This window comes from Canis lupus, chromosome 17, assembly GCF_003254725.2.
Source record: "Canis lupus dingo isolate Sandy chromosome 17, ASM325472v2, whole genome shotgun sequence".
In the NCBI taxonomy this organism is placed as follows: Eukaryota; Metazoa; Chordata; class Mammalia; order Carnivora; family Canidae; genus Canis; species Canis lupus.
The window spans coordinates 37,640,460-37,664,208 of NC_064259.1; the positions used below are offsets into that span (position 1 = coordinate 37,640,460).

At 39.5% G+C, this 23,749-nt stretch overlaps 2 gene segments (V, D, J or C); one reads left to right on the top strand and one right to left on the bottom strand.

Annotated features, from left to right (window-relative positions):
- Positions 1–1,194: 1,194 nt before the first annotated feature.
- LOC125752726 (immunoglobulin kappa variable 2-29-like) lies at positions 1,195–2,327 on the top strand. The segment is given in 2 exon segments: positions 1,195–1,335; positions 1,912–2,327. Coding segments are annotated over 2 exon segments (465 nt in total).
- A 2,498-nt stretch (positions 2,328–4,825) lies between these two features.
- Positions 4,826–8,960, bottom strand: LOC112664982 (immunoglobulin kappa variable 4-1-like). The segment is given in 2 exon segments: positions 4,826–5,008; positions 8,604–8,960. Coding segments are annotated over 2 exon segments (525 nt in total).
- Between the last annotated feature and the right edge of the window lie 14,789 nt (positions 8,961–23,749).

Here is a 23,749-nt window from a genome sequence, read left to right on the forward strand (position 1 = left end):
CAGTGAGATTCAGAATTACACACAGTATACTTAAAATGATCAAAGACAAAGAGAAAATATTGAAAGCAGTAAGAAAAAAATAGGACTCCTTTTTTTAAGGGAAACTAATCAATTGGCTAACTTTTCATCAGAACTGCTGGAAACCACAGAACAGGGACAGGTTTAAGGTGCTGAAGGGAAAAATAAAAGTCAATGAAGAGTTTTATAACCACAAAAGTACCCTCAGAAATAAAGGAAAAGTAAAACTAATCCCTCATAAGCAAAAATGAAGAGAAGCTATTACTGGCAGATATGCTTACAAGAATCCCAAAAGGAAATCCTTCAGACTCAAGGAAATGTCATAAGGAGCTAACTCTAATGCACAAGAAGGAAAGAAGCACTCAAAAATAACAAAGAAACAATAAAGAAGAGAGAAACAGGATGCTTGCTTCACCTTATATAAAGTTGAAGTCTGGGATCCCTGGGTGGCGCAGCGGTTTGGTGCCTGCCTTTGGCCCAGGGCGCGATCCTGGAGACCCGGGATCGAATCCCACATCGGGCTCCCGGTGCATGGAGCCTGCTTCTCCCTCTGCCTGTGTCTCTGCCTCTCTCTCTCTCTCTCTCTGTGACTATCATAAATAAATAAAAATTAAAAAAATTTTTTTAAATAAAAATAAAGTTGAAGTCCAAGAAAGACCAAACTATTGTGATAGATGTCAAAACAATAGTTTCCTTAGTTGGGTGAGTGGGGAGTCCTTTCCACTGGGATGAAAGAAGCATCTGGAGAATTAGAAATACCTTATATTTTGATCTGGACAGTGAATTTATGTAAACCTTACTCAGTTGCACAATTAAGATTTCTGCCCTTTACTTCTCATTTGTTTCAGCACAATTTAAAAAAATAGAACAAATTTAGACTCTTAAATAAACATGAACAAAGATTAAGATTCACCAAATATTTATGGAACTTAACCTTATTAAGATGTATAAATATGACTGGGAAAGTTCTAGAGAAGTAGAAAAAGAAGGAAAAGAAGGAAACATTTAACTCTGTGTGATTATTCTATAGGCAGCATAGATTTTAGCTCTCTCAGTTTTCTTTCAAACACAGACATTTTATATTTCTTTGCTCACAAGAGAGCCCCCCACACTCCCATTGGCTCTTCCACAGGAGCTCCACCCACCAGGGATTTGCATATTTTTCCCTAAGGTGGGACTAAGATACAAAGTCTCAGATAAAACCTTTGCATCTGAGATAAAAGACCAGCTCTGATCTTGATTAGGACTCATCAGATAAACTTCTCAAAATGAAATTTCCTTCTCTGCTTCTGGGGCTGTTGATGCTCTGGATCCCAGGTAAGGACAGAGGGATGATGAGAAAGGAGAATGAGTCGGGGAGAGTGAGCTCTTCGGACACCACTGCTCTCCATTTTGTTTGAGTGTTAGAGGCCTATGTCTTACCTTCTGGGAAGGGGCGTGTGATGTTTAGATCTAGGAGTGTAAGAAATATTTGAAAGGGAATAAAGATCTATGTTCTGGTCGAGAAAAGGGGATGAGGTAGGTGACTTTTAGACACCCCCTTTTATGTTGCAAATCTTAGGTTCTTTTTTGAAATCGGATATTTGGAGATATTAATAAAAATAAAAAAATGGGGCACCTGGGTGGCTCAGTTGGTTAACCCTCTGTCTTCAGTTCAGGTCATGATCCCAGGGTCCTGGAACGGAGCTCCATATGAGGCTCCCTGCTCGTTAGGGAGTCTGCTTCTCCCTCTCCCTTTGCTCCGTGTCCCCCACTCATGCTCTCTAATAAATAAATAAAACCTTTTTTAAAAAGTCATAAAAAGTGATTTAGCCTGGAATAATTACCAAAGTAAAATTTTGAAAATGGCTAATAATGTTTGCATATAATTTTACATTTCTCCCATTACTTTAGGATCCACTGGGGAGGCCGTGATGACGCAGACCCCACTGTCCCTGGCCGTCACCCCTGGAGAGCTGGCCACTATCTCCTGCAGGGCCAGTCAGAGTCTCCTGCGCAGTGATGGAAAATCCTATTTGAATTGGTACCTGCAGAAGCCAGGCCAGACTCCTCGGCCGCTGATTTATGAGGCTTCCAAGCGTTTCTCTGGGGTCTCAGACAGGTTCAGTGGCAGCGGGTCAGGGACAGATTTCACCCTTAAAATCAGCAGGGTGGAGGCTGAGGATGTTGGAGTTTATTACTGCCAGCAAAGTCTACATTTTCCTCCCACAGTGTTTCAGCTCCCAACACAAACCTCTTGGGTGTCATGGCCCAGCTGCCCACATGTGTTGTTTGTCTGGGGAGCAGGCATAGCAGAGTCTCTCGTGTAAAAGGAAGATATTGGGGAGATTAAGGGGATAGGTTGCAGCTGCAGGCTCTGGGCCATGAAGGCTCGCTGCACCCCAAACCCTGCACATGAAGGCCAGGCAGTGGCATAACCTTACTTGGCAGAAGTAGCTGGGGTACAGAAGGATCAAAACACCCTCTAAGAAAGCAGCATGAGCAAAGGGGTAGGGGAATGAACACTCATCCTAATTCTCCCTGCCTTGCCTGCACTTGTCGAATAACTTTCATCAGCATGACAATAGTCAACTGAGGCACACTGTTATACACCTCTTGGAATTTAGCAATTTGGTACATTTTTAAAGGGGATATATCAGGCAAATAAGAAATTAATATTTATCCACTTCCCTGTTTCTCCTTTTTAGTACTTATCTTCTCACTCCATGGACATGTTTGAGATGGCATCTAAACAAGCCGGTGTCAGGTGGTTGAACAGAGAAAAGGTAGTAAAAGTTTTGGATTTTGAGAATATAAATAGTCATTTGTAATATGGTAGCAGATATGATATCATGAAAGGTGACCAATGTGTGACTTTTGCAAATAATAAACATATTTAATGCTATAGATTCAATGTGATTAAATCATTGCTTCCTGCAACCCAATTTTGCAATCAAAATTTTGATATGCCACATTTTCTTTTGGTTTAAAATAGTATCTACTTTCTCTTTTCATTTCCTGTTTGACCCTAGTTTCACTTACTGGGTGTATCCTCAAGTAAGTACAGTTATTTAGGCAAGTTGACAAACTTCAATCACAGGTGCCCTGGAGCTCAGGAATCCACTTCAGTGATCAGCAGTTGGGGAAGCTCATTCTGCTAGATGGCTTGATCTCAGTACTCATGCAAGGACAAAGTCTCCCTTTTAATCAGAGAGAAACGCCAATTGGGCCTGTCAGGGAATAGGCCTCTGTGTGTCTCCAATGTTGTTCAAAACAGTGTGGGTTTGGACTATCTGCACTGATAAAGTCTATGGGTGAAAGTATAAGACTATCATATCACATTGTCACACCATCCATGAAATGTCTGACTCTTAGTTTTAGCTCAAGTCTGACCTCAAGGTCATGATCTCAGAATCATGAGCTCAAGCCCCTCCATTCTGCTCTCTCTGTCTCTCCTTCTCTATCAAATAAATAAACCTTAACAAAAAGAGTATCACATTCTCCACTCACAAAATCTGATTGCAGGAGAATAGATCAAACAGTCTTACCAACTGTCTTCCCACATAAATCGCACACTAGCTTCCCATTTTACTGACCCCAAACTAACATCCTCTGACAACTGAGACATATCTACAATAAAATTACCACTTGCATCAGTCCTTCTTCATTCAGTTGATGATGGTCAAGTATAGAGATTCAGAGAGACTACTCTGTTCCCCAAATAGATGCCTTGTATCCCTTTACCAAATCTTATTATTTGTATTGACTTGTGGGCAGTTTTGTGGACCAGACCATAGCATGGTTCATTATCATTCAGGAAACAGAGATTCTTTTTTTCAAATTAGTAATATTATGGCTTCTGTATACAGGTAGAAAAGAAAATTTCAAAGCCTTTTTGTAACCAAGAAAGAATTTTTATAAGATTTAACATTCTCAAAAGTACTAATTTGAAAAGCTATTATGCACTTCTATGTTTATTGTAGCATGATTTATAATAGCCAAGATACAAAAGCTCCTAAGTGTCCATCAATAGATGAATGCATAAGGAAAATGTGGAGTATATACAATAGAATGTTAATCAGCCATAAAAAAGAATCAGATTTTACCATTTGTGACAACATGGATGGACCTAGAAGATAATGTGGTAACAGAAATAAGTCAGATGAAAACAGATACCATATGATTTTACGTGTACTTAGAATCTAAAAAAAAAAAAAAAAGATACATGGACAAACCAAAAAGATTTGTGTAGAACTTAGAGTCACATTAATAAAGCTGCTTCCTTGAGAGGTAGTGAAAAGTTGACAAAGCAAAGAAGTTTAACTGCTGTAGGGAAACCCCCAGACTTATTATAGGAAACAAGAATCAGAGTTAGACAACGTAACTGAAGAGTTGGACAACACCACCTCTGTCTTCAGGGAAATGATATCTGTGCTGTGAGTGTCAGAACCTGAGTCCTGCTTAACTGTGCAGTTGTGGTTGTCCCTCCACCTACATAGCTGGGCCCAGCTCAGTGTTATTCCTTACTAATCCTTACAAAGAATGAAGCATCTTCAGGGCCTTCAAGAAAGATGTATAACAAGTACAGGAAAGATGTGTCTAGAAGGTAGATTTCTTCTCATTGGAATTCCTCATCCAACCTGACCTAATCATGCAACAAAGAAGTGGTCTAGGCACATTGCCAGTAGATGGAAAGAAATGGAACCACAGGATTATAATTTCTTTTCAACAGGCTTGCACCAAACAGCATCTTGCTGAGTCTAGGTGATACATGAGACAGGAGGACACAGGAATTCGATTCTATGTGCCCGGGAGAGAAATTCTTCCTTTAGGCTAAGCACATGGCATCTTCTGACATGACCACCTGGGATGGGTTGCTCAAGAGGAAAGAAGAGGTGAATGGTTTCTGCAGCTGGAAGCCCAGATACCCCACCCCAGCTGCTGTATATGTTCCTCCTAGTCCACTGTTGTTCAGAGCCCATATCAATGTCTGGATCAGTGCTCTGGAGATCTGCCTCAGATAGAAGACAGAATGAAACATGGAAGCCTCAGCTCAGCTTCTCTGTCTCCTGTTACTCTAGCTCCCAGATGAGAGGAACATGGGTTGATTCTGCATGTCAGTGAAAACATTGCCCATGTTGTTGGGTCCCATGCTTTCTTGCTCAGTCAGCACAATGATTAAAGCTCAGTATAGACCAGCCATCCTAGTTCTGCCAGGAAAACAACAGTTAAGATCTAGATTACATGGATAACTTTTGTGTTCATTTCCAAATATTACTGACTTTCTGACTGGCCCTGCAAGAGATGGTGGCCCTCTCTCTGAGAGACATGATCAAGGAGGCTAGAGACCAAAAAACAAACAAACAAACGAAAGCTAACAGGGCAACTGGAAACCTACACCAAATATTTCCATTCCAGCCACCAAGAGCCAGAGACACCGAAAACATCATGGCCACAGTGAGTTTGCTCAACATTTCTCTGTGTGCCTCCCTCTCTCGCCTGGAGCCTGGAGCAGCAGGAGCCACAGCAGAGGAGCTCTGGACCCCATCTTGGAGAGCTGGACTAGAGGCTGCTCCTCAGGGGCCCTGACAAACTGCCTTTAAGGATGCTGAGAGTACCCTAGAGCTTTGTCTAATGACACAACATGCAAATCAGCTTAGAAGAGCTTAAGATTATGCTCACAGGAGACACTTGCTCTCAGAACACCCTGTGGGACTTGGGGTCACCAGATATTTCTAAGTGTAGCTCAAGCATGTCCCAAGGGATGTGGGGACCAGTTTCTTGAATCTGCCTTCTAGTCTATCTGAGATGCTATGTAGGAGAGTGCCCTGGGGCCTTCCTACTGTTAGGATATAGGTTATTTCAAGAACATTCTTAGTCCCTAGAATTGGAATTTCATACATTACCACAATAATGTATTTCTAGTTGTGATTATTGTCAGGAAGAGAAAGCCGTGGGATGGGAAAAGAGTGAAACAGGCTGGCCTGGTTCAGATGAGGAGGGTAAGTCGACCCCACTGAGTAGATGGCCTTTAAACCAAGTCCTTAAATGTCCTCAGGACCTAGAAAGGGTGAGAGGAGTGAGCATGGAACCTTGGTGAAGGCTGGGAACTGACACTAATCACTGAACTTGCCTTGGTGTGAGTAAGACCAGACTTCATCTGCTCAGCACTGAAAACCACTGTTGTGACCCCCTGAAGCCCTCCCAGGTAGGGGGGTCTCCCCTGGCTTCCATTCACAACGAACATGCAGTATCTAACTTCCTACCATTACAACTTTGTCACTGAAAGCTTAAACCAAGGAAACTCTTGCTCTTCTACAGCAAGGGATCACATCCTGAAGACACTGGGAAGAGTGATAGAATTGATATTATTCTACCTATGAAGGGAAAAGAATGAAATTTATCTGAAAATATTTCTTAGAGATTAAAAAGATACAAGAAATTGAGAATAAACTGGTGAGGTATTCTATCCCATATAATCAAGAGCAAATATGAGTAACAGTCTTTTAGAATTTATAAATTTTGTAGTCCAGGAAAATTGCTGTTTGGGTTAGATTGAAAAGACTTAATGGATCTATTGCCATATCCTTTTATTTTATCTTTTTTTCTTCACTCAACATCAGTCAAAGATAATTTCTTTGCTGAGAAAATGAAATCTTTGGTGGGATCTCTGCATAGAGAAAACTGTCACCAACTCTGACAAAAACAAAAAGAGCAACTGACCACTTAACTTTGAAACTAATAGCAGCCAGGACTTGGTTCAGGATACCTGTCAACCACCTTCCAAACCAGGGTCCCACCCCAGGTGTGGACAGAGAATTGGAAGTCCTACACTGCCTACACTCTAGCCATCAACAATGGGCTGGCTAGCTATGTTATTCTCTAGTGCTCTCTAGAGCACTCCCAACTCCCCACACTATCATATCCCTGAACACAGTTCCCAGGCCACCTGGGCAGGGAGGTTCTTTTGTGACAATTGCTCTACTTTTCCATTGTGTCTACACTTAAGGGAGCAACATTAGCTTACTTGGTGAAAGTTGCTTACAATGTAAAGGAAGTTCACACATCTAAGCTTGCTGTTTGCCAGTGAGAAAAGCCATAGCCCCTGGTGCCCACACACAGCATTAGTTACAACATGAAGGACTGAGTAGGGGCAGCGCAGTGCTTCACTCAAAGTACTGGGTCTGCCCCTTTCACTCTAACTCAGGAAGATAGCTGCTCTAGTGTTTGGAAGATGCAATAATGCACGACAATGCACACTTTAGTTAATGTTTGTGAAATAATGTGCAATCCTAGCAAGGATACCTACTCATCTAGAATCTATTGCCCCATGTAGATTACTTCATAATGGAAAACCAAATTTTAAATATTATGTAACATGCTGTCAGTACAAGTAGCAGGGCTAGAGAGAGGGTGGATTTCAGAGTTGACTGAGTCATTGAATTAAAGTAAGATCAAACAGTTTCCACATCAGCTCTTCTGTCCTCATTCTGTCAATAATGTGCTCCTTCATGATGGGAGAGTAGCTGACAGGCCACTTTCTGTACAACCAGCAGGAGAAAAATGCTATTTTCACTGAAGCATCAAATACAATTTTTGAGTCTTTTATTGATGTCTTATTGAACAACCCAGAACAATAATTGCACACATTGCTTCTCTTTAGTCAGTACATTGGGATTATGCCAGCTTGTCATGAACCCCAAAAAAGGGTAGAAATTGAAGGTCTAAGATACTGAGATGTTTAAGGATGAAGCTGTGTAATGCTCGATAAGCATTCAATTCACCTTCCATACTCATGGATGGGTTAAGATCCATGTAATGAGAATAGGTAAGTCTACATAGCAGAGTCTAGGTAGTTGAGGAAAGATACATTCCAAATAGTCTAGAAGAATATGAAAGTATTTTCATAGTACAGAAACAGGCCTTATAGCGATATCTCAGAGGTCCTGTAACCTAACTCCAGGCTTACTGACAGAGAGAACGAGGAAGTCGCCTCCATTGTGAGGTCTATGCAGCTTCTGTAAAACTCACAAATTCCTGCCCCTTCTCAAAACCTCAAATGTTTTTGCAAGCCTTCAGCTGGGATCCAGTGAGATATTATTTTTCCAGTTACATTTTGTCTTTTTAATAGCCTCTAGCAAGAATAGAGAGGAGAAGATGAATGAAGTGCAGTCTTAAGAACACTGCTGAGTAATCATGTCTTGAGTTGGGCAGTTATGCAGGTGACAAGGGGGTTACAGGGTATGCTGAAGTGTCATATTACAAGAGAACATTCTGTTGTGAGGCACACTGGTCCCTTTTCCACAGGATGCAGCTGAAACCATGATCAGGTCAGTAGTATAAATCCATCTGTATGGACAATTCAGATTCAGGTGATACAATCTATCTTGAATGTGTAGACAAGTTGGGTCGGTTGAAAGTCACTACAGTCTTCACAGAATGACCTCCTTGCACGAGAGACATAGAAGAGGCTAATCTACTCAATCTTCCCTTGAAACTCATACATTCTTCCATGATTAAGCCAGAAGGCCTGGCTCCTCACACAGCTTAGGGAGATACAGGGCCAAATGGGGAGGAAGCAGATGGTGCAGCAAAGCCACCCTGACCTGCGGCCCTGGGGAGAAGGTTTGTGTGCGAGACTGAAACACTGCAAGAGGAGAACTATAATGCTGCTGACAGTAATAATCCCCCACATCTTCAGCCTGGAGGTTGTTGATGGTGAGGGTGAAATCTGTCCCAGATCCACTGCTGCTGAATCGGGCAGGGACCCCAGATGCCCAGCTGGAGGCTAAGTAGATGAGCAGCTTAGGACGCTCTCCTGGTTTCTGCTGGTACCAGGCTAAGTAGTTCTTCTGGTTGAAACTGTACAGAAGACTCTGGCTGGACTTGCAGTTGATGGAGACGCTCTCTCCTGCAGACCCAGCCAGAGAGCCTGGAGACTGGGTCATCACGATTTCCCCAGACACACCTGCAATCACCAAAGGACAGTGCCCATAGATGGCATCATTAATATACTAAAATATGTATCTAAAAATGTAGGTTTTCTCATTTCTCATAAGTAATCAGACTGTTTTAATGAAATGTTTTATTCATATTGCATGGTAAAGTCATTTGCCAATTTTATAAAGATCTTTCTCCTCTCAGCCTCTCACCTGAGACACAGAGCACCAGGAAGAGGAGGACTTGGGGCTATGGCACCATCTTGCTGCTGGTCACTTGAAGTAGTATAAGCTGGCCAACATATAGTTGGTCCTATATAACAGAATATATAAGTATGCAGATGATTCATATTCTATGGAATCCAATCTTATTTTTAAGTCATTTGTGATAAAAGACGTCCAATTATAATTTTGCTTTTTGCATTCTTTGAATTATACCAGCTTAACTATATGTTGGCCAGCTTATACTACTTATACCTGATGCACCCAGGCCCCATCCCCAGGAAACCCTATTAATAGAGCTCTGAGCAGCCAGCCTAGGACCCAAGAAGCAGCCTATGCAAAGCAACAGAGAGTATGAAAGTATCTGCTTGGTGAGTTGTGAAGCAGAGAATGGAAAGAAAAGAGACAAAATATCACCACCTCAGAAAATGGGATTTTATGCTACAAGAGGCCAACCCCCAAAAAGAGACCCAGAAATCAACTTAAAACTATGATTCTCAATAATATTTAGCAAAATCCCCAAATGTAAACTCTTGCTAGTACCAACTGTTCTATTTCAAACTAGCAGAAGTCATCATGAAAGCATAAGTTACTTTTGTAGTAAAATATATGTGCTTATGAGTATATCATTTCAGAACCTAATTGAAACAATATAAGTATGGCATCCGTGCATGGAATATACTCATGTTGCCAGACAGAATGAGCATATAGTGCACACATTGACATCTTTATCTTAGACTCTCTTCTGAATTTTAAATACGTATTTGAAGTTGTTCTTGGACAACGTAAAGGCGCCTCCATACATCCAAAGCAGACCTATGGTAGTTCCCTCTGCAACAAACACTATCTCAGAAAATGTGTCACCAAATCACCCTTGTCTCTGCTCTTCAGGTTAACCAGTGTCTGAAACAACATCTCAGATCCTCCTCGTCCTCTTTCACTGACTGACCTGGGGGTGTCACACCGCTCCCCCTCAGGGCAGTAGGTGAAATGGCTTCAGCTCCCAGCTCTGTAGAACAGGTCTTCATTTATTCTGACTCCGAGTCCACAATACTTCCAGAATTCTAAAGAAGAGCATCATGAACTCTCTGGGCATAAAGCATTTAAAACAAATCAAATAGGGGCACCTGGGTGGCTCAGCTGATTAAGTGCCTGACTCTTTTTTAAAAGATTTTATTTATTTATTCATGCCAGACACAGAGAGGCAGAGACAGAAGCAGGCTCCCGAGGAGGAGCCTGATGTGGGACTCCATCTTGGACCCGGGGATCATGCCCTGAGCCAAAGGCAGATACTCAACCGCTGAGCTACCCAGGCGTCCCAAGTGCCTAACTCTTTTGATTTTGGCTCAGGTCATGTGCCTGGGGTTGGAAGCTTGAGTCCTGTGTCAGGCTCCATCCTGGACTCAGAGTCTGCTTCAAATTCTCTCTCTCTCTCCTTCTCCCTCTGCCCCTTCCCCTTATTTTTTCTCAAAATAATAATAATAATAATAATAATAATAATAATAATATCGAACAGAACGTCCAACCTCATAACACTTTCCTTTCAATGGGAGGGACAGGTAAGAAAGAAACCAATACTTCTTTGCTGCTGCCACTTCCACCCCCTGAGGTCCCTAGCCCCAAGCAGTGTCATCACTCAGCGTGAGTAGAGCAGTAGATGTCCAGGTCTGTTTAGTGTATCCTTATCTTTAGCATGAATAGACAGAGGAAGAGAGAACATGTATGTGCAGGTTAACACTTTTGTTCTGGAAAAATAAAATCAATGGTAGTTTCATATATTGTGAAGTATCCAAATCCTCTCTTGATTGCAGAGAGTAATCTTGCAATTCATCATTTCCCTGCACCATGAAACTACTCAAAACACAGGTCAGTGACAAAAGTCAATACTCTAACACTATATATAAAGAGGAACTGAACCTGGTTTTATCAGAGCACTTTTGTATGTTTGATATTTTTTTCTAGAGAAGAGAACCATCTTTCATTTTACCTTTTTCCATTTTTTCTCCAAAAAAATGAAGTTTATCTCAATAGAGGAGGTAAGCACTGATTCTTCATATGCTCCTGATTTTAGCTACTTGTCCTTGAAGCACTTACCATTTCCTCCTGTAATCTTTAAATTAGAGTATCCAGTATGGATGGAAGAGAGGACATTTGTATTAACTCCAAACTATCCTCTTTCTCCTTCCAAAGCTCTCAGTTACATTTGGTCGACTTGGTTTGAGTAGTCTGATTCCAGCTTAATTCCAGGGATGAAATGCAGGACACTGTATTCTCCTTTCAGCAAATCCCTTCCTTGACTACAGTGGCCCTTAGAAATCTGTCAAGAATGGTCATCACTGAAGCTTGACCACATGGAGAGGATGTCAGAATTCCTGATAGAATGTGAGGGATGAATACTATATACAAGATACACATAACACCAGGATCTGTTGGCATCCATAGTAAAGCTTCCCTTAACATGAAGCTGGCACAATGGAAGCCAAAGTGGAAAGGTAGAAGAAACTGGATTTAAAGTATTGTAAATACATGACAAGATCAAACCTTTCCTTTAAACCTTCCACTCTGGACTTTTCATTAGCTTAAGCAACGAGATTCCCTTTACTACTTAATGCAATTTGAGTTAGGTTTCTGGTAATTGCAGCTGAAAATTTGCCAAAAGATTTTGTACTCTTAACCAACCTAATAAGGTAATGAAATTGAAAATACCTCCATTTTATTTTTGCCTACACAATCTCATCTCAGAAAATACAAAAGAACCATTGTTAAAAATGGTCTGTTCCTAACCTGGATAACCATGAAAAATGCAAGCCAATATGGTAGTATCAACTTTTTCCCAAAGAAAATTTCACTATTTTCTTAAGATTGTCAAAAACATTTTTTAATTTTCAGCCATTAATAGTCCTTTACTCAAAGTATAAATTCAATGATTTTTACCTTCATTACAATCCTGAGAGAGAATATGGTCTTCTTCAAGAATGCAGAAAATGGAAAGGATGACTAGACACATACACATGCATACACACACAAACATATCCACACGTTGTAATAAAAATATTTGTAGTCACTTGATAGCAGTAATGGTTTATATATTTGAACTAGCTGTATATGTTCACATGCATTCCACAAACTTTTCTTAATCATTAATTATACCATCTTTAAATCAGTAATCAAAAAATCTCCAAACAAACAAAATCCAGGACCAGACAGATTCATCAAATATTCAGAGATTTAATATTTACTTTTCTCAAACTTCCAAAAAATTGAAGAGGAAAATACTTCCAAACTGATTTTATGAGGCCAGAATTACTCTGATACCGACAAGGCTACCACAAGAGGAGAAATTACAGGCTGATATCCCTGATGAACACAGATGCAAAAGCCCTCAAGAAAATATTAGCAAGGGAATCCCTGGGTGGCTCAATGGTTTAGCGCCTGCCTTCAGCCCAGGGTGTGATCCTGGAGACCCAGGATCAAGTCCCACATCATGGAGCCTGCTTCTCCCTCTGCCTGTGTCTCTGCCATTCTCTCTCTCTCTCTCTATGTCTCTCATGCATAAATAAATAAAATTTTTTTAAAAAGAAAATATTTGCAAACCAAATTCAACAATACATTAAAAGGATATACACCATGATCAAGTAGGATTTATTTCAGAGATGCAAGGATGGTTCAACATCCACAAATCAGTCAATGTAACATATCACATTAACAAACATAAGATTGTTTCAACAGATGCAGAAAACGCATTTGATAAAATGTTTATTATCAATAAGACAAGAAATAACAAAGAGAAAATGTGGAAAAAGAGAAACCCTCAGGCATTATTGGTGGGAATGTAAATTGGTGCAGCCACTATGGAAAACAGTATGGAGCTTCCTTAAAAAATTAAAAATAGAACTACCATATTATCCAGCTATTCATTTCTGGGTATTCATCCAAAGAAAACAAAAACATTAATTTGAAAAGACACATGCACCACTGTGTCCATTGCAGTATTATTTAAAACAGCCATGATATGGAAACAACCTATGTGTCCACTGATGGATAAATGGATTAAGAAGATGTGACGTATACATATATACACACAATGAAATACTACTCAGCCATGAAAGACAAAGAAATCTTGCCATCTGTGACAACACAGATGAAACTTAAAGGTAATATGCTAAGTAAAATAAGTAAGTCAGAGAAAGATATTACTGTATAGTATTACTTACCTGTGGAATCTAATAAAGCCCCGTATATAGAAACAGAGAGTATATTTGTGGTTGCCAAGGGCTAGGTGGTGAGATAAACTAGGGAAGATATTGATCAAAGGGTACAAACTTCCATATATAAAATAAAGAATTTCTTATGGTCTTGTATACAACATGGTGACTATAGTTGACAGTATTGTATTATACTTGAAGGTTACTAAGAGAATAGACCTTAAACATTCTCACCACAAAAAATAAATAAATAAAACAAAAAGAATAATTATATGAAGTGATGGTTGCATTAACTATCCTTATTGTGGTAATCATTTCACAATATAAACATAGATCAAATTTTCACTTTGTGTAAAATGTAAATTTACACAATGTTATGTATCAATTATATCCAGGAAAAAAATGTTGCATAATTTTCTTCTGGCCTTCCTGGTTTCTAAATATAAATCCTCTGTTCTTCAAGTTGTTTTCTACTATGGGTAAGTGTGATTTCTCTCCTTTGGGCTTTGATATTTTTTCTTTTTCTTTAGTGCTCAGAACTTTAATTTTGATATGTCTTGACATAGATTTCTTCAGGTTCATCCTGTTGGGGGTTTGCTAAATATGGAAATTTTTCAGCCATTGCTTGTTCAAAATAATTTTCATCTCCACTCTTTCCAGGATTCCAATGGCACAAATGTTAGATCTTTTGTTTGGTCCCTTGTATCCCAGATATTTTGTTCTGTTTCTCTCTCTCTCTCTCTCTCTCTCTCTCCCTCTCTCCCTCTCTCCCTCTTTCTCTCTCTCTTAAGCTCAGTTTATCTTTTTTATATTGGGCAATTTCTTGTCTCTGATCTTTCCTCCTATATCCTTCCAGTCTCCTCCTTATAGACCCATACTAGTTAGCCATCCAGTAGTGCATATATGTCCTTACTTTAGGCCACTTCCCCAGCTACATTAAGTCCACGACCATTCACACTCTTTGAGTATCTACCAACCAAACATCTTATTTCAGAGCCCTCCATTATGGCTATCTTATGGGAGCTGTCCACTTCTACTTACACCAACATTCGATGTAAGCCTGGACAAAGCCTGGAGTTCTTTCTCTGTCGATCCCGGGTCTCCAGGATCGCGCCCTGGGCCAAAGGCAGGCGCCAAACTGCTGTGCCACCCAAAGATCCCGGGAAGCCATGTGTCTTTAATTAGATATGGTACAAAACAAAGACAGGAAAATTATTACAATACGTAAGAAGTTTTTATTATATGCATAGTCCCATAGAAATAGAACACACAGCATGCCACATGGCAACACAGGACAGCACCAAGGTAAGAAGAGTAGACAGAAGAACTGCTGGCCATGTGTTTTTTTTTTTAGGGGAGGGGGGTATCTCATAAGAAGTAATAGGGAAGCAAAGTAAACAAGCTGCTTTGGTGTAAGATTGGATAGTTTGAAAATATCAACTGGCTGCCGGCTATAGATGTGCCCTCTGTTTTCTGGTACCCGAGGGGATTAGGATAGGGGGAACTATCCCAGACTGCAAGTCTCATTGAAAGGAGGCAAGGGAGAATTTTGACTCAAGCTTGTCTGGCTTGCATATCAAAGGTGTGCTCTTGGGCGAGTCTTTTTACTGTCTCTAGGAAGTAGCTAACTTTGGGTGAGGCAGTCCCTTCGTGGCTGGAGCACCAAAAAATGCAGAAATAAGAAAATACATTAAATATAAATGCTCATGAAGCTGAAAATGGGAGTTCGTGCAGAGGGGTTAGGGCAAGAGTGGGAAGTACTGTGGAGGTCTGAAACTCCTGTCCCACAAATTAAGTGTGCCTACTGAATCTGCTTGGGTTCAATACTAAGGAAAGTACTATCTCCTTCCTGAAGTTGACTGCTGCTGAGCTCCATCCAATCTTAAAATGTGCTCTGTCTGACATTTTCAGTTTATGATGAGCTGCTCTATCACATGATTATCTAATGTGCCATGGACATGTCTACCAAGGCCTGTGCTATTCTGGAAACTACTTTTTGAGCAGTGAATAGGTTGTTTTTGGGAAAGGTCAAGTCTTGCTGTAGAACCCTGGAAGACTATGCTATGATTTTTTATCTGGGTTTGCCAGAGTGTCCACATGTGTTCCTCTCTAACACAGATGTGTGTGCCTCCAAGTGATAGGGCCACTTGCATCATGACCTAAACCTATTAGAGTCCCTCCTGGCTCTGTGCCCACTTGAAAGTAGTGATTTCAAAGTGAACTGATAAATGGAATCATGTACTTTATCCAAGTGTGTCATGTTAACATCAGGTCTAATTAACATGATGTTATCGATAGAGCATGGATGCTTTGTGGGATGTTTATACTATGCATTGTGGCAAAGAGTAGAGAGTTAACGTGGCTCTTCACTGTAGATGAAAGCAAACTCATACAAACGATTTTAAAAGCATATTATGAACAGCTATACGCCAATAAATTAGGCAATCTAGAAGAAATGGATGCATTCCTGGAAAGCCACAAACTACCAAAACTGGAACAGGAAGAAATAGAAAACCTGAACAGGCCAATAACCAGGGAGGAAATTGAAGCAGTCATCAAAAACCTCCCAAGACACAAAAGTCCAGGGCCAGATGGCTTTCCTGGGGAATTCTATCAAATGTTTAAAGAAGAAACCATACCTATTCTACTAAAGCTGTTTGGAAAGATAGAAAGAGATAGAGTACTTCTAAATTCATTCTATGAGGCCAGTATCACCTTAATTCCAAAACCAGACAAAGACCCCACCAAAAAGGAGAATTATAGACCAATATCCCTGATGAACATGGATGCAAAAATTCTCAACAAGATACTAGCCAATAGGATCCAACAATACATGAAGAAAATTATTCACCATGACCAAGTAAGATTTATCCCCGGGACACAAGGCTGGTTCAACACTGGTAAAACAATCAATGTGATTCATCATATCAGCAAGAGAAAAAACAAGAATCATATGATCCTCTCAATAGATGCAGAGAAAGCATTTGACAAAATACAGCATCCATTCCTGATCAAAACTCTTCAGAGTGTAGGGATGGATAGAGGGAACACTCCTCAACATCTTAAAAGCCATCTATGAAAAGCCCACAGCAAATATCATTCTCAATGGGGAAGCACTGGGAGCCTTTCCCCTAAAATCAGGAACAAGACAGGGATGTCCACTCTCACCACTGCTATTCAACATAGTACTGGAAGTCCTAGCCTCTGCAATCAGACAACAAAAAGACATTAAAGGCATTCAAATTAGCAAAGAAGAAGTCAAACTCTCCCTCTTCACAGATGACATGATACTCTACATAGAAAACCCAAAAGCCTCCACCCCAAGATTTCTAGAACTCATACAGCAATTTGGCAGCGTGGCAGGATACAAAATCAATGCCCAGAAGTCAGTGGCACTTCTATACACTAACAATGAGACTGAAGAAAGAGAAATTAAGGAGTCAATGCCATTTACAATTGCACCCAAAAGCAAAAGATACCTAGGAATAAACCTAACCAAAGAGGTAAAGGATCTATACCCTAAAAACTATAGAACACTTCTGAAAGAAATTGAAGACACAAAGAGATGGAAAAATATTCCATGTTCATGGATTGGCAGAATTAATATTGTGAAAATGTCAATGTTACCCAGGACAATGTACACGTTTAATGCAATCCCTATCAAAATACCATGGACTTTCTTCAGAGAGTTAGAACAAATTATTTTAAGATTTGTGTGGAATCAGAAAAGACCCCGAATAGCCAGGGGAATTTTAAAAAGGAATACCATAGCTGGGGGCATCACAATGCCAGATTTCAGGTTGTACTACAAAGCTGTGGTCATCAAGACAGTGTGGTACTGGCACAAAAACAGACACGTAGATCAATGGAACAGAATAGAGAATCCGGAAGTGGACCCTCAACTTCATGGTCAACTAATATTCGATAAAGGAGGAAAGACTATCCACTGGAAGAAAGACAGCCTCTTCAATAAATGGTGCTGCGAAAATTGGACATCCACATGCAGAAGAATGAGGCTAGACCACTTCCTTGCACCATACACAAAGATAAACTCAAAATGGATGAAAGATCTAAATGTGAGACAAGATTCCATCAAAATCCTAGAGGAGAACACAGGCAACACCCTTTTTGAACTCGGCCACAGTAACGTCTTGCAAGATACATCCACGAAGGCAAAAGAAACAAAAGCAAAAATGAACTATTGGAACTTCATCAAGATAAGAAGCTTTTGCACAGCAAAGGATACAGTCAACAAAACTAAAAGACAACCTACAGAATGGGAGAAGATATTTGCAAATGACGTATCAGATAAAGGGCTAGTATCCAAGATCTATAAAGAACTTATTAAACTCAACACCAAAGAAACAAACAATCCAATCATGAAATGGGCAAAAGACATGAACAGAAATCTCACAGAGGAAGACACAGACATGGCCAACATGCACATGAGAAAATGCTCTGCATCACTTGCCATCAGGGAAATACAAATCAAAACCCCAATGAGATACCACCTCACACCAGTGAGAATGGGGAAAATTAACAAGGCAGGAAACCACAAATGTTGGAGAGGATGCGGAGAAAAGGAAACCCTCTTACACTGTTGGTGGGAATGTGAACTGGTGCAGCCACTCTGGAAAACTGTGGAGGTTCTTCAAAGAGTTAAAAATAGACCTGCCCTACGACCCAGCAATTGCACTGTTGGGGATTTACCCCAAAGATGCAGATGCAATGAAACGCTGGGACACCTGCACCCTGATGTTTCTAGCAGCAATGTCCACAATAGCCAAATCATTAGCCTTTCCAGAAACTTCCACACAGAAAAGACCTGAGGGCACACTGAGGATGGAAATACTAAGGAAGCTCTTTCACAATAATTGCATAAATCATGTGTACATTTATGTCTATTAAATAATTTCCTTGTCTTTACTCTCTTTTTCTTTTAAAATTGTTAAATAAAACAAAACAAAAACAAAAATCCTACAGGCCCCAAATGGTGTCACTTATGTTAAGGCTCTGTGTTAACAACCAAGATTTAACACCTAACCTAAATGCAATTTCACCTCCAGAAATGTGACCTTTAACCAGCCAAACTGGAATTTCCAAACAGGGAGGCAAGCCACTGATAGACCCCTTCCATTCCCTTTAGGAGGGTGATGTCCCTAAAACAACATGTTCTTTGCTAACAATTTTCTTTTTTTCTGCTCCCTTTCTGCCTTTCAAAATCTTTCCTCTTCTGCAGCTCAATGGAGCTCCCCTCTACTTGCTAGGGGAGATGTTGCCAGATTCATGGGTCATTTAACAAAATCACTTAGATCTTCCAACTTACTGGATTGAATTTCATTTTTTAACAAAATATGTAAAGAAAACACTTTCATCTTTGTAATTTTGACAGTGGTTTAAATGATATCTAGATGGGTTTGTGACTCTTCAGGGAAGATCATGAACTCCCAGGAGGGGAGATAAATTGAAGGGATTTGGGTTCCCCCATTTTTTGGATGGAGGTGAATATGCTGTTATTTATAAAGGAAACATTTGCATTACACGAGATGGTAGCACATGGCTTATGATGTTTTAAGGAGTCAGAGTTCAAGTGTGGGGAGATGCACATTTATGATGGAAATACTCAGGGTGGCCTGGGCCAGAAATAGCCCAGCAACCATGGAGCTGGGTGATTCTGCTTGAGACTAAGCAGTGGTCATAAACAGCAGTGAGAAGTTTGCAGATCAAGAGGCCAGATCTCCCATATCCTAGTGGCAGTGCCCAAGTTCCTCTGAGGTTGTAGTGAGATGAGGCTCTATACAAGTTGTGTCTGCAGTTTGATTCTTGGATTATTTGTAGGGGCTTTGCCTGGATCCATTTCCTTCCCAACAATTTGTGAGCAATTCAATATTCTGTAATAAATCTCTCTGTTTAGTGACCTTGACATTTGCAACCAAGAACAATCATTGATCCCCACTGAATAGTTGTCACAGCCTCCCTTTTTGTTGCTAATTATAGCACTGTCCAAGTGGAGCTGCAAGAGGAGGCCAGCATGAACAGCAGGCCATGTGGCTGGAAGTGCAAGAAAATAAGCCCAGAGGAGCCACCAGCTCCTCACCTAGCTACACTAGGTAGGAAGGTAAAACTCATACGTCCATCGGCAAAGATGGATAAGAGGCATCTTCCACAATAGCTTTAGATTGTGTGCCCTTTAAGAATCCAGCAAATGATGACAAGGGGACAGCTATGGGGAGCCGGCTATTGTCCCTGCTACATCTATGAAGAGAAGTCACACACAGATCATTCTCTCTATAGAGTATCATCTTCACAGCCTAGAAAAGAAGCAGAAAATAGACGTTATTTTTAAGTTGATGGCTTTTTGTTGTTAAAAAAATTCAACCGAGTAAATCTGAAGACCTAATTGGCTTTATTAAAAGATCCATAAATCCAGGCAGCATCCCATCTGGCAGACAAAGGAGCTCCATAGAGTAGCAAGAAGGGAATGGCTTTTAAAGGCAGAGAGAGGGCATAAAAAGGAAACAATTTATTATTGAGGAATGCATTGTTTGAGCAAGGTCACCTTCCTAAGGGGGAAGGGTCTCCCAAGGGTTACCTTCAAGAAATTCCAGTTTGGCTGGTTAAAGGTTATGTTCCTGGGGGCGCTGAAATTGCAGTTAGGTTAGGTATTAAATCTTGGTTTATTGACATGGGGCCTTAGCTTATTTGACTCCATCAGGGGCCTGTGGTTTTCCTTTTTAGCAGTATACAACTGTTGACTCAAAAGACACTGGATTATTTGCTAATTATCTGAGCAAACATAAATAAATCAACTATCCTTTTGGGATGCCATTGCTCATGACACAATTTAGCTAAAAATTTATCAAATGTTTATAGCAGCATTATCAACAATAGGCAAATTATGGGAAGAGCCTAAATGTCCATCAACTGTTGACTGGATAAAGATGTGGTGTATATATATATATATATATATATATATATATATAAAATTATATAATTATATAATTATATATATATAATGAAATATTACTCAGCCAAAAAACAGAATGAAATCTTGCCATTTGCAACAACGTGGATGGTGCTAGAGAGTATTATGCTAAGCAAAATAAGCCAGTCAGAGAAAAACAAATACCATATTATTTCACTCATATTGGAGTTTAAGAAACAAAACAGATAAACAGCTGAGGGAGAAAAAGACAGAGAGAGGGGCAAACCATAAAATAGACTCTTAACTCTAGAGAACAAACTGAGGGTTGTTGGTGGGGTGGCGGGCAGGGGGTGGGCTAAATCGGTGATGAGGATTAAGGAGGGCACTTGTGATGAGCACTGAGTATTGTATATAAGTGATAAATCACTGAATTCTACACCTGAAACTAATATTACACTGTATGTTAATTAATTGGAATTTAAATAAAAACTTGAAATACAATGAAGTAGTATTTTGATTAAAACTTTTCTCAATACAAAAAATACAAATAAAAATTAAACAATAAAAATTTTTCAAGTGTTTTTACAAAGGACTTACTAGAAATATATATTCTCTTTCAAAAACAGACAATCTTTCAAGGTATAGTCCTGTGTCCAAATGCACTGCTCCCTTCATGATATGACATGCCCTCCAGGATGAAGTCCAGAAACACATAAGGACAATGAGGGCAAAGAGTCAACTAAACTTCATATGTGACAATTATCTGGCATTAATAGTAGGGACAGTGTTATAGTGCTTCCTCAATAGTAAAACGCCCCATGACTTACCTTCTTTGGGGTTTTCCTCAAATCTGAGGTGCTAAGAAAGAAAGAAATTCAATAGGCAACTGCATATAAGATACATTATATTTGCTATAAACACTGTTTCCTACTGTTTTTCCCTTTCACCTAGATTTTTGCCTATGATGGGTATGGTTCAGTCTGGAAAGTGTGAAGGTATTCAGGGAGCAGATTAAACTATTAATGTCATGCAGACAATGTTCCTTTCTTCTCTTTTATTCCTAGTTCATACTCAGCCCTGAGGATATTAAAAACAAAACAACTTATCTCAGATTTTGATTTATATGCTATGTTTCAAGTTTTAAACCTTAGGTAGTCTTTCCCAAGACCTTATAATAAAATAATATGATATGATATGAAATGACGCATATATTATATGTAATAATCTATATAATCTACATAGTATGTAGATTATATGTATAACATACATATATAATATAATATATAGTTATATTACATATAATTGTCATAATCATGGTAAATAGATTAACTCTCCAGTTAAAAGGCAAAGTTTATCAGATTAAATCCAAAGTCAGATAGCAAACATTTTAGGATTTTTCAGCCAAAGAGCAGTTGAGGATGTATTGCAGGTACTTACATAACAAGAGAGAAAACAAATTTCCACAACTTTTTCTTAATTTCAAAATGCAATAATAGTAAATGAGTAAGAGTTTTTGTGATACAAATCTACAAATGAGAAGAATAGCATTATTTTTTGGCAGGGATAACCTTTCCTGTAAATGAGGTTCAATATATATGATCTCTATATCAAAATCTATTGGAAATCATCATCTGTTAAACTGATCTATAATAAGATTATACGCATTTCATCTTTGTAAATATCTTTTTCACACAGATAGGTACTGCCAAATGCTGATAGCCCACAAGCATGTAATATTAATTGAGCACATTCATCATTTGAAAGTCATATATAGAATTTAGGAAAGTCTTGTTGAGATGTGTGTTTTAACATTGGAGATTAGCTTTTTCAAGTTGAAGATTAGGTGGAAGTTCCTCAACTGCACAGAATTTTGACAAATGGAAAGTTCTTTCCCATTTGCATCGAATTCAAACAGATAATTTATTCTGTGTGAATTTCTGGGAGAATGGGATCTTATTTCTTGCTTTAAATTTGACGAATTGGCAAATGTGACTAGCAGCCCGATGGAAATGCCCACCTTCCTCTCTTCCCCTTAAAGTAGTTCCACAACAGAACTTGGTACCTGAGAGTCAGGGCGGCTTTTTGCATTACAAAAGGAGCCGTGGTCAACACTTAAATGAAAGAATATAACTGTATATACCTATAAAGCACTGGATTTGAATATCATCTACTTTTCTTGTGTCATAAAATTCATCTGCTTTTGCTTTTTCTCAATCATCTAAATGAAAAAGCAATTCTTAGTATTACAAGTCCCTCAAAAGCAGTCAGTGGGCCTGACGGAGCCCATGAGCCATAGACTTGCCATTTCTGATCTATAAAACTGTTTTTCTAGCCAGGCTGACACAATTCATACTCTCAACTATGGGTCAGGTAGGAATTATACTTCATTTACAGAAATTCAAAACAAGCACAATATTGGGACTGGCATCATATCTGGTATGCTGTATGTAATTCTCCAGTTAGAATTCAGATACCCTGCTTCTAAATGTAGTTTCCTGCCTTTGTGATAGCACCATAAGGTGCCTCTTTCTGTTTTAAAGACAGAGCTTGAAGGTACAGGTGCCTAAAGGACTTCCTTCTATCCTACTGTCTCTTCTCAAATCTTGACTTGAGTTCTATAAGCCTGAGGGAGAAAAGTGCCATGCTGTGGTGAATATTCTATCACAAGAGGAAGATTCAGTGCTTTGAGGATGATGTCTGTCCAATTTCACAGGGTCACCAAGAGAAAAACTGTTCATGTGTGAATTAACCACATGGATGTCCAGTCCTGCTCACAAAACCCTATTTACATGGTATAGCAAACAAATAGGTAGCTATCTTTCAGCCCCACTAATTCCCTTTAGCTGAGCACATTTGTGCAGTGCACAAGTTGTGCTACTATGCAGAGCACTCCTGAGACCCCAGCCTTTGCTTCTTAAACAGATATCTCTTGATTTCATCCCTATTGCTCAGAGCCCTCAAATACAAACTCTGATCATGACCTCCATTGAGGAATAGCTTCAAACAAAAAAAAAAAGGAGGGAGAAACATGGTATTTCCTTGTCATGATAAAGACTATATTCTATATTCAGTTTTGCCACATGACTCTGTAAAGAAGTGACATGCCAACAAGAACAGAGCAATGAGAATGGTAATGTCCTGATGCCATTGAGAAGAAGATTCCAGTATATGTTTATTAACAGGGGTGCTACCAACAGTAGTCATAGATGCAACTGTCCTGTGGTATTTATTCTCCTTGACAAGCAATATTGGCTTTGTTGAGTGTAAAAGAGTAAAGGAAACTTCATTTTAAGCCAGGAAGCTCTCACATACATACCATTCCACAGTTACAGCCTACATAATCAACAGGAAGAAGGAATGTAAGAATTATTTTGACAAAAAGGACATTTTTCACTTAGGAATTCACTTCCTGCTTTTAAGAAAAAGAAGGAAATCTCTCCTTACCCCAGCAACAACCACTG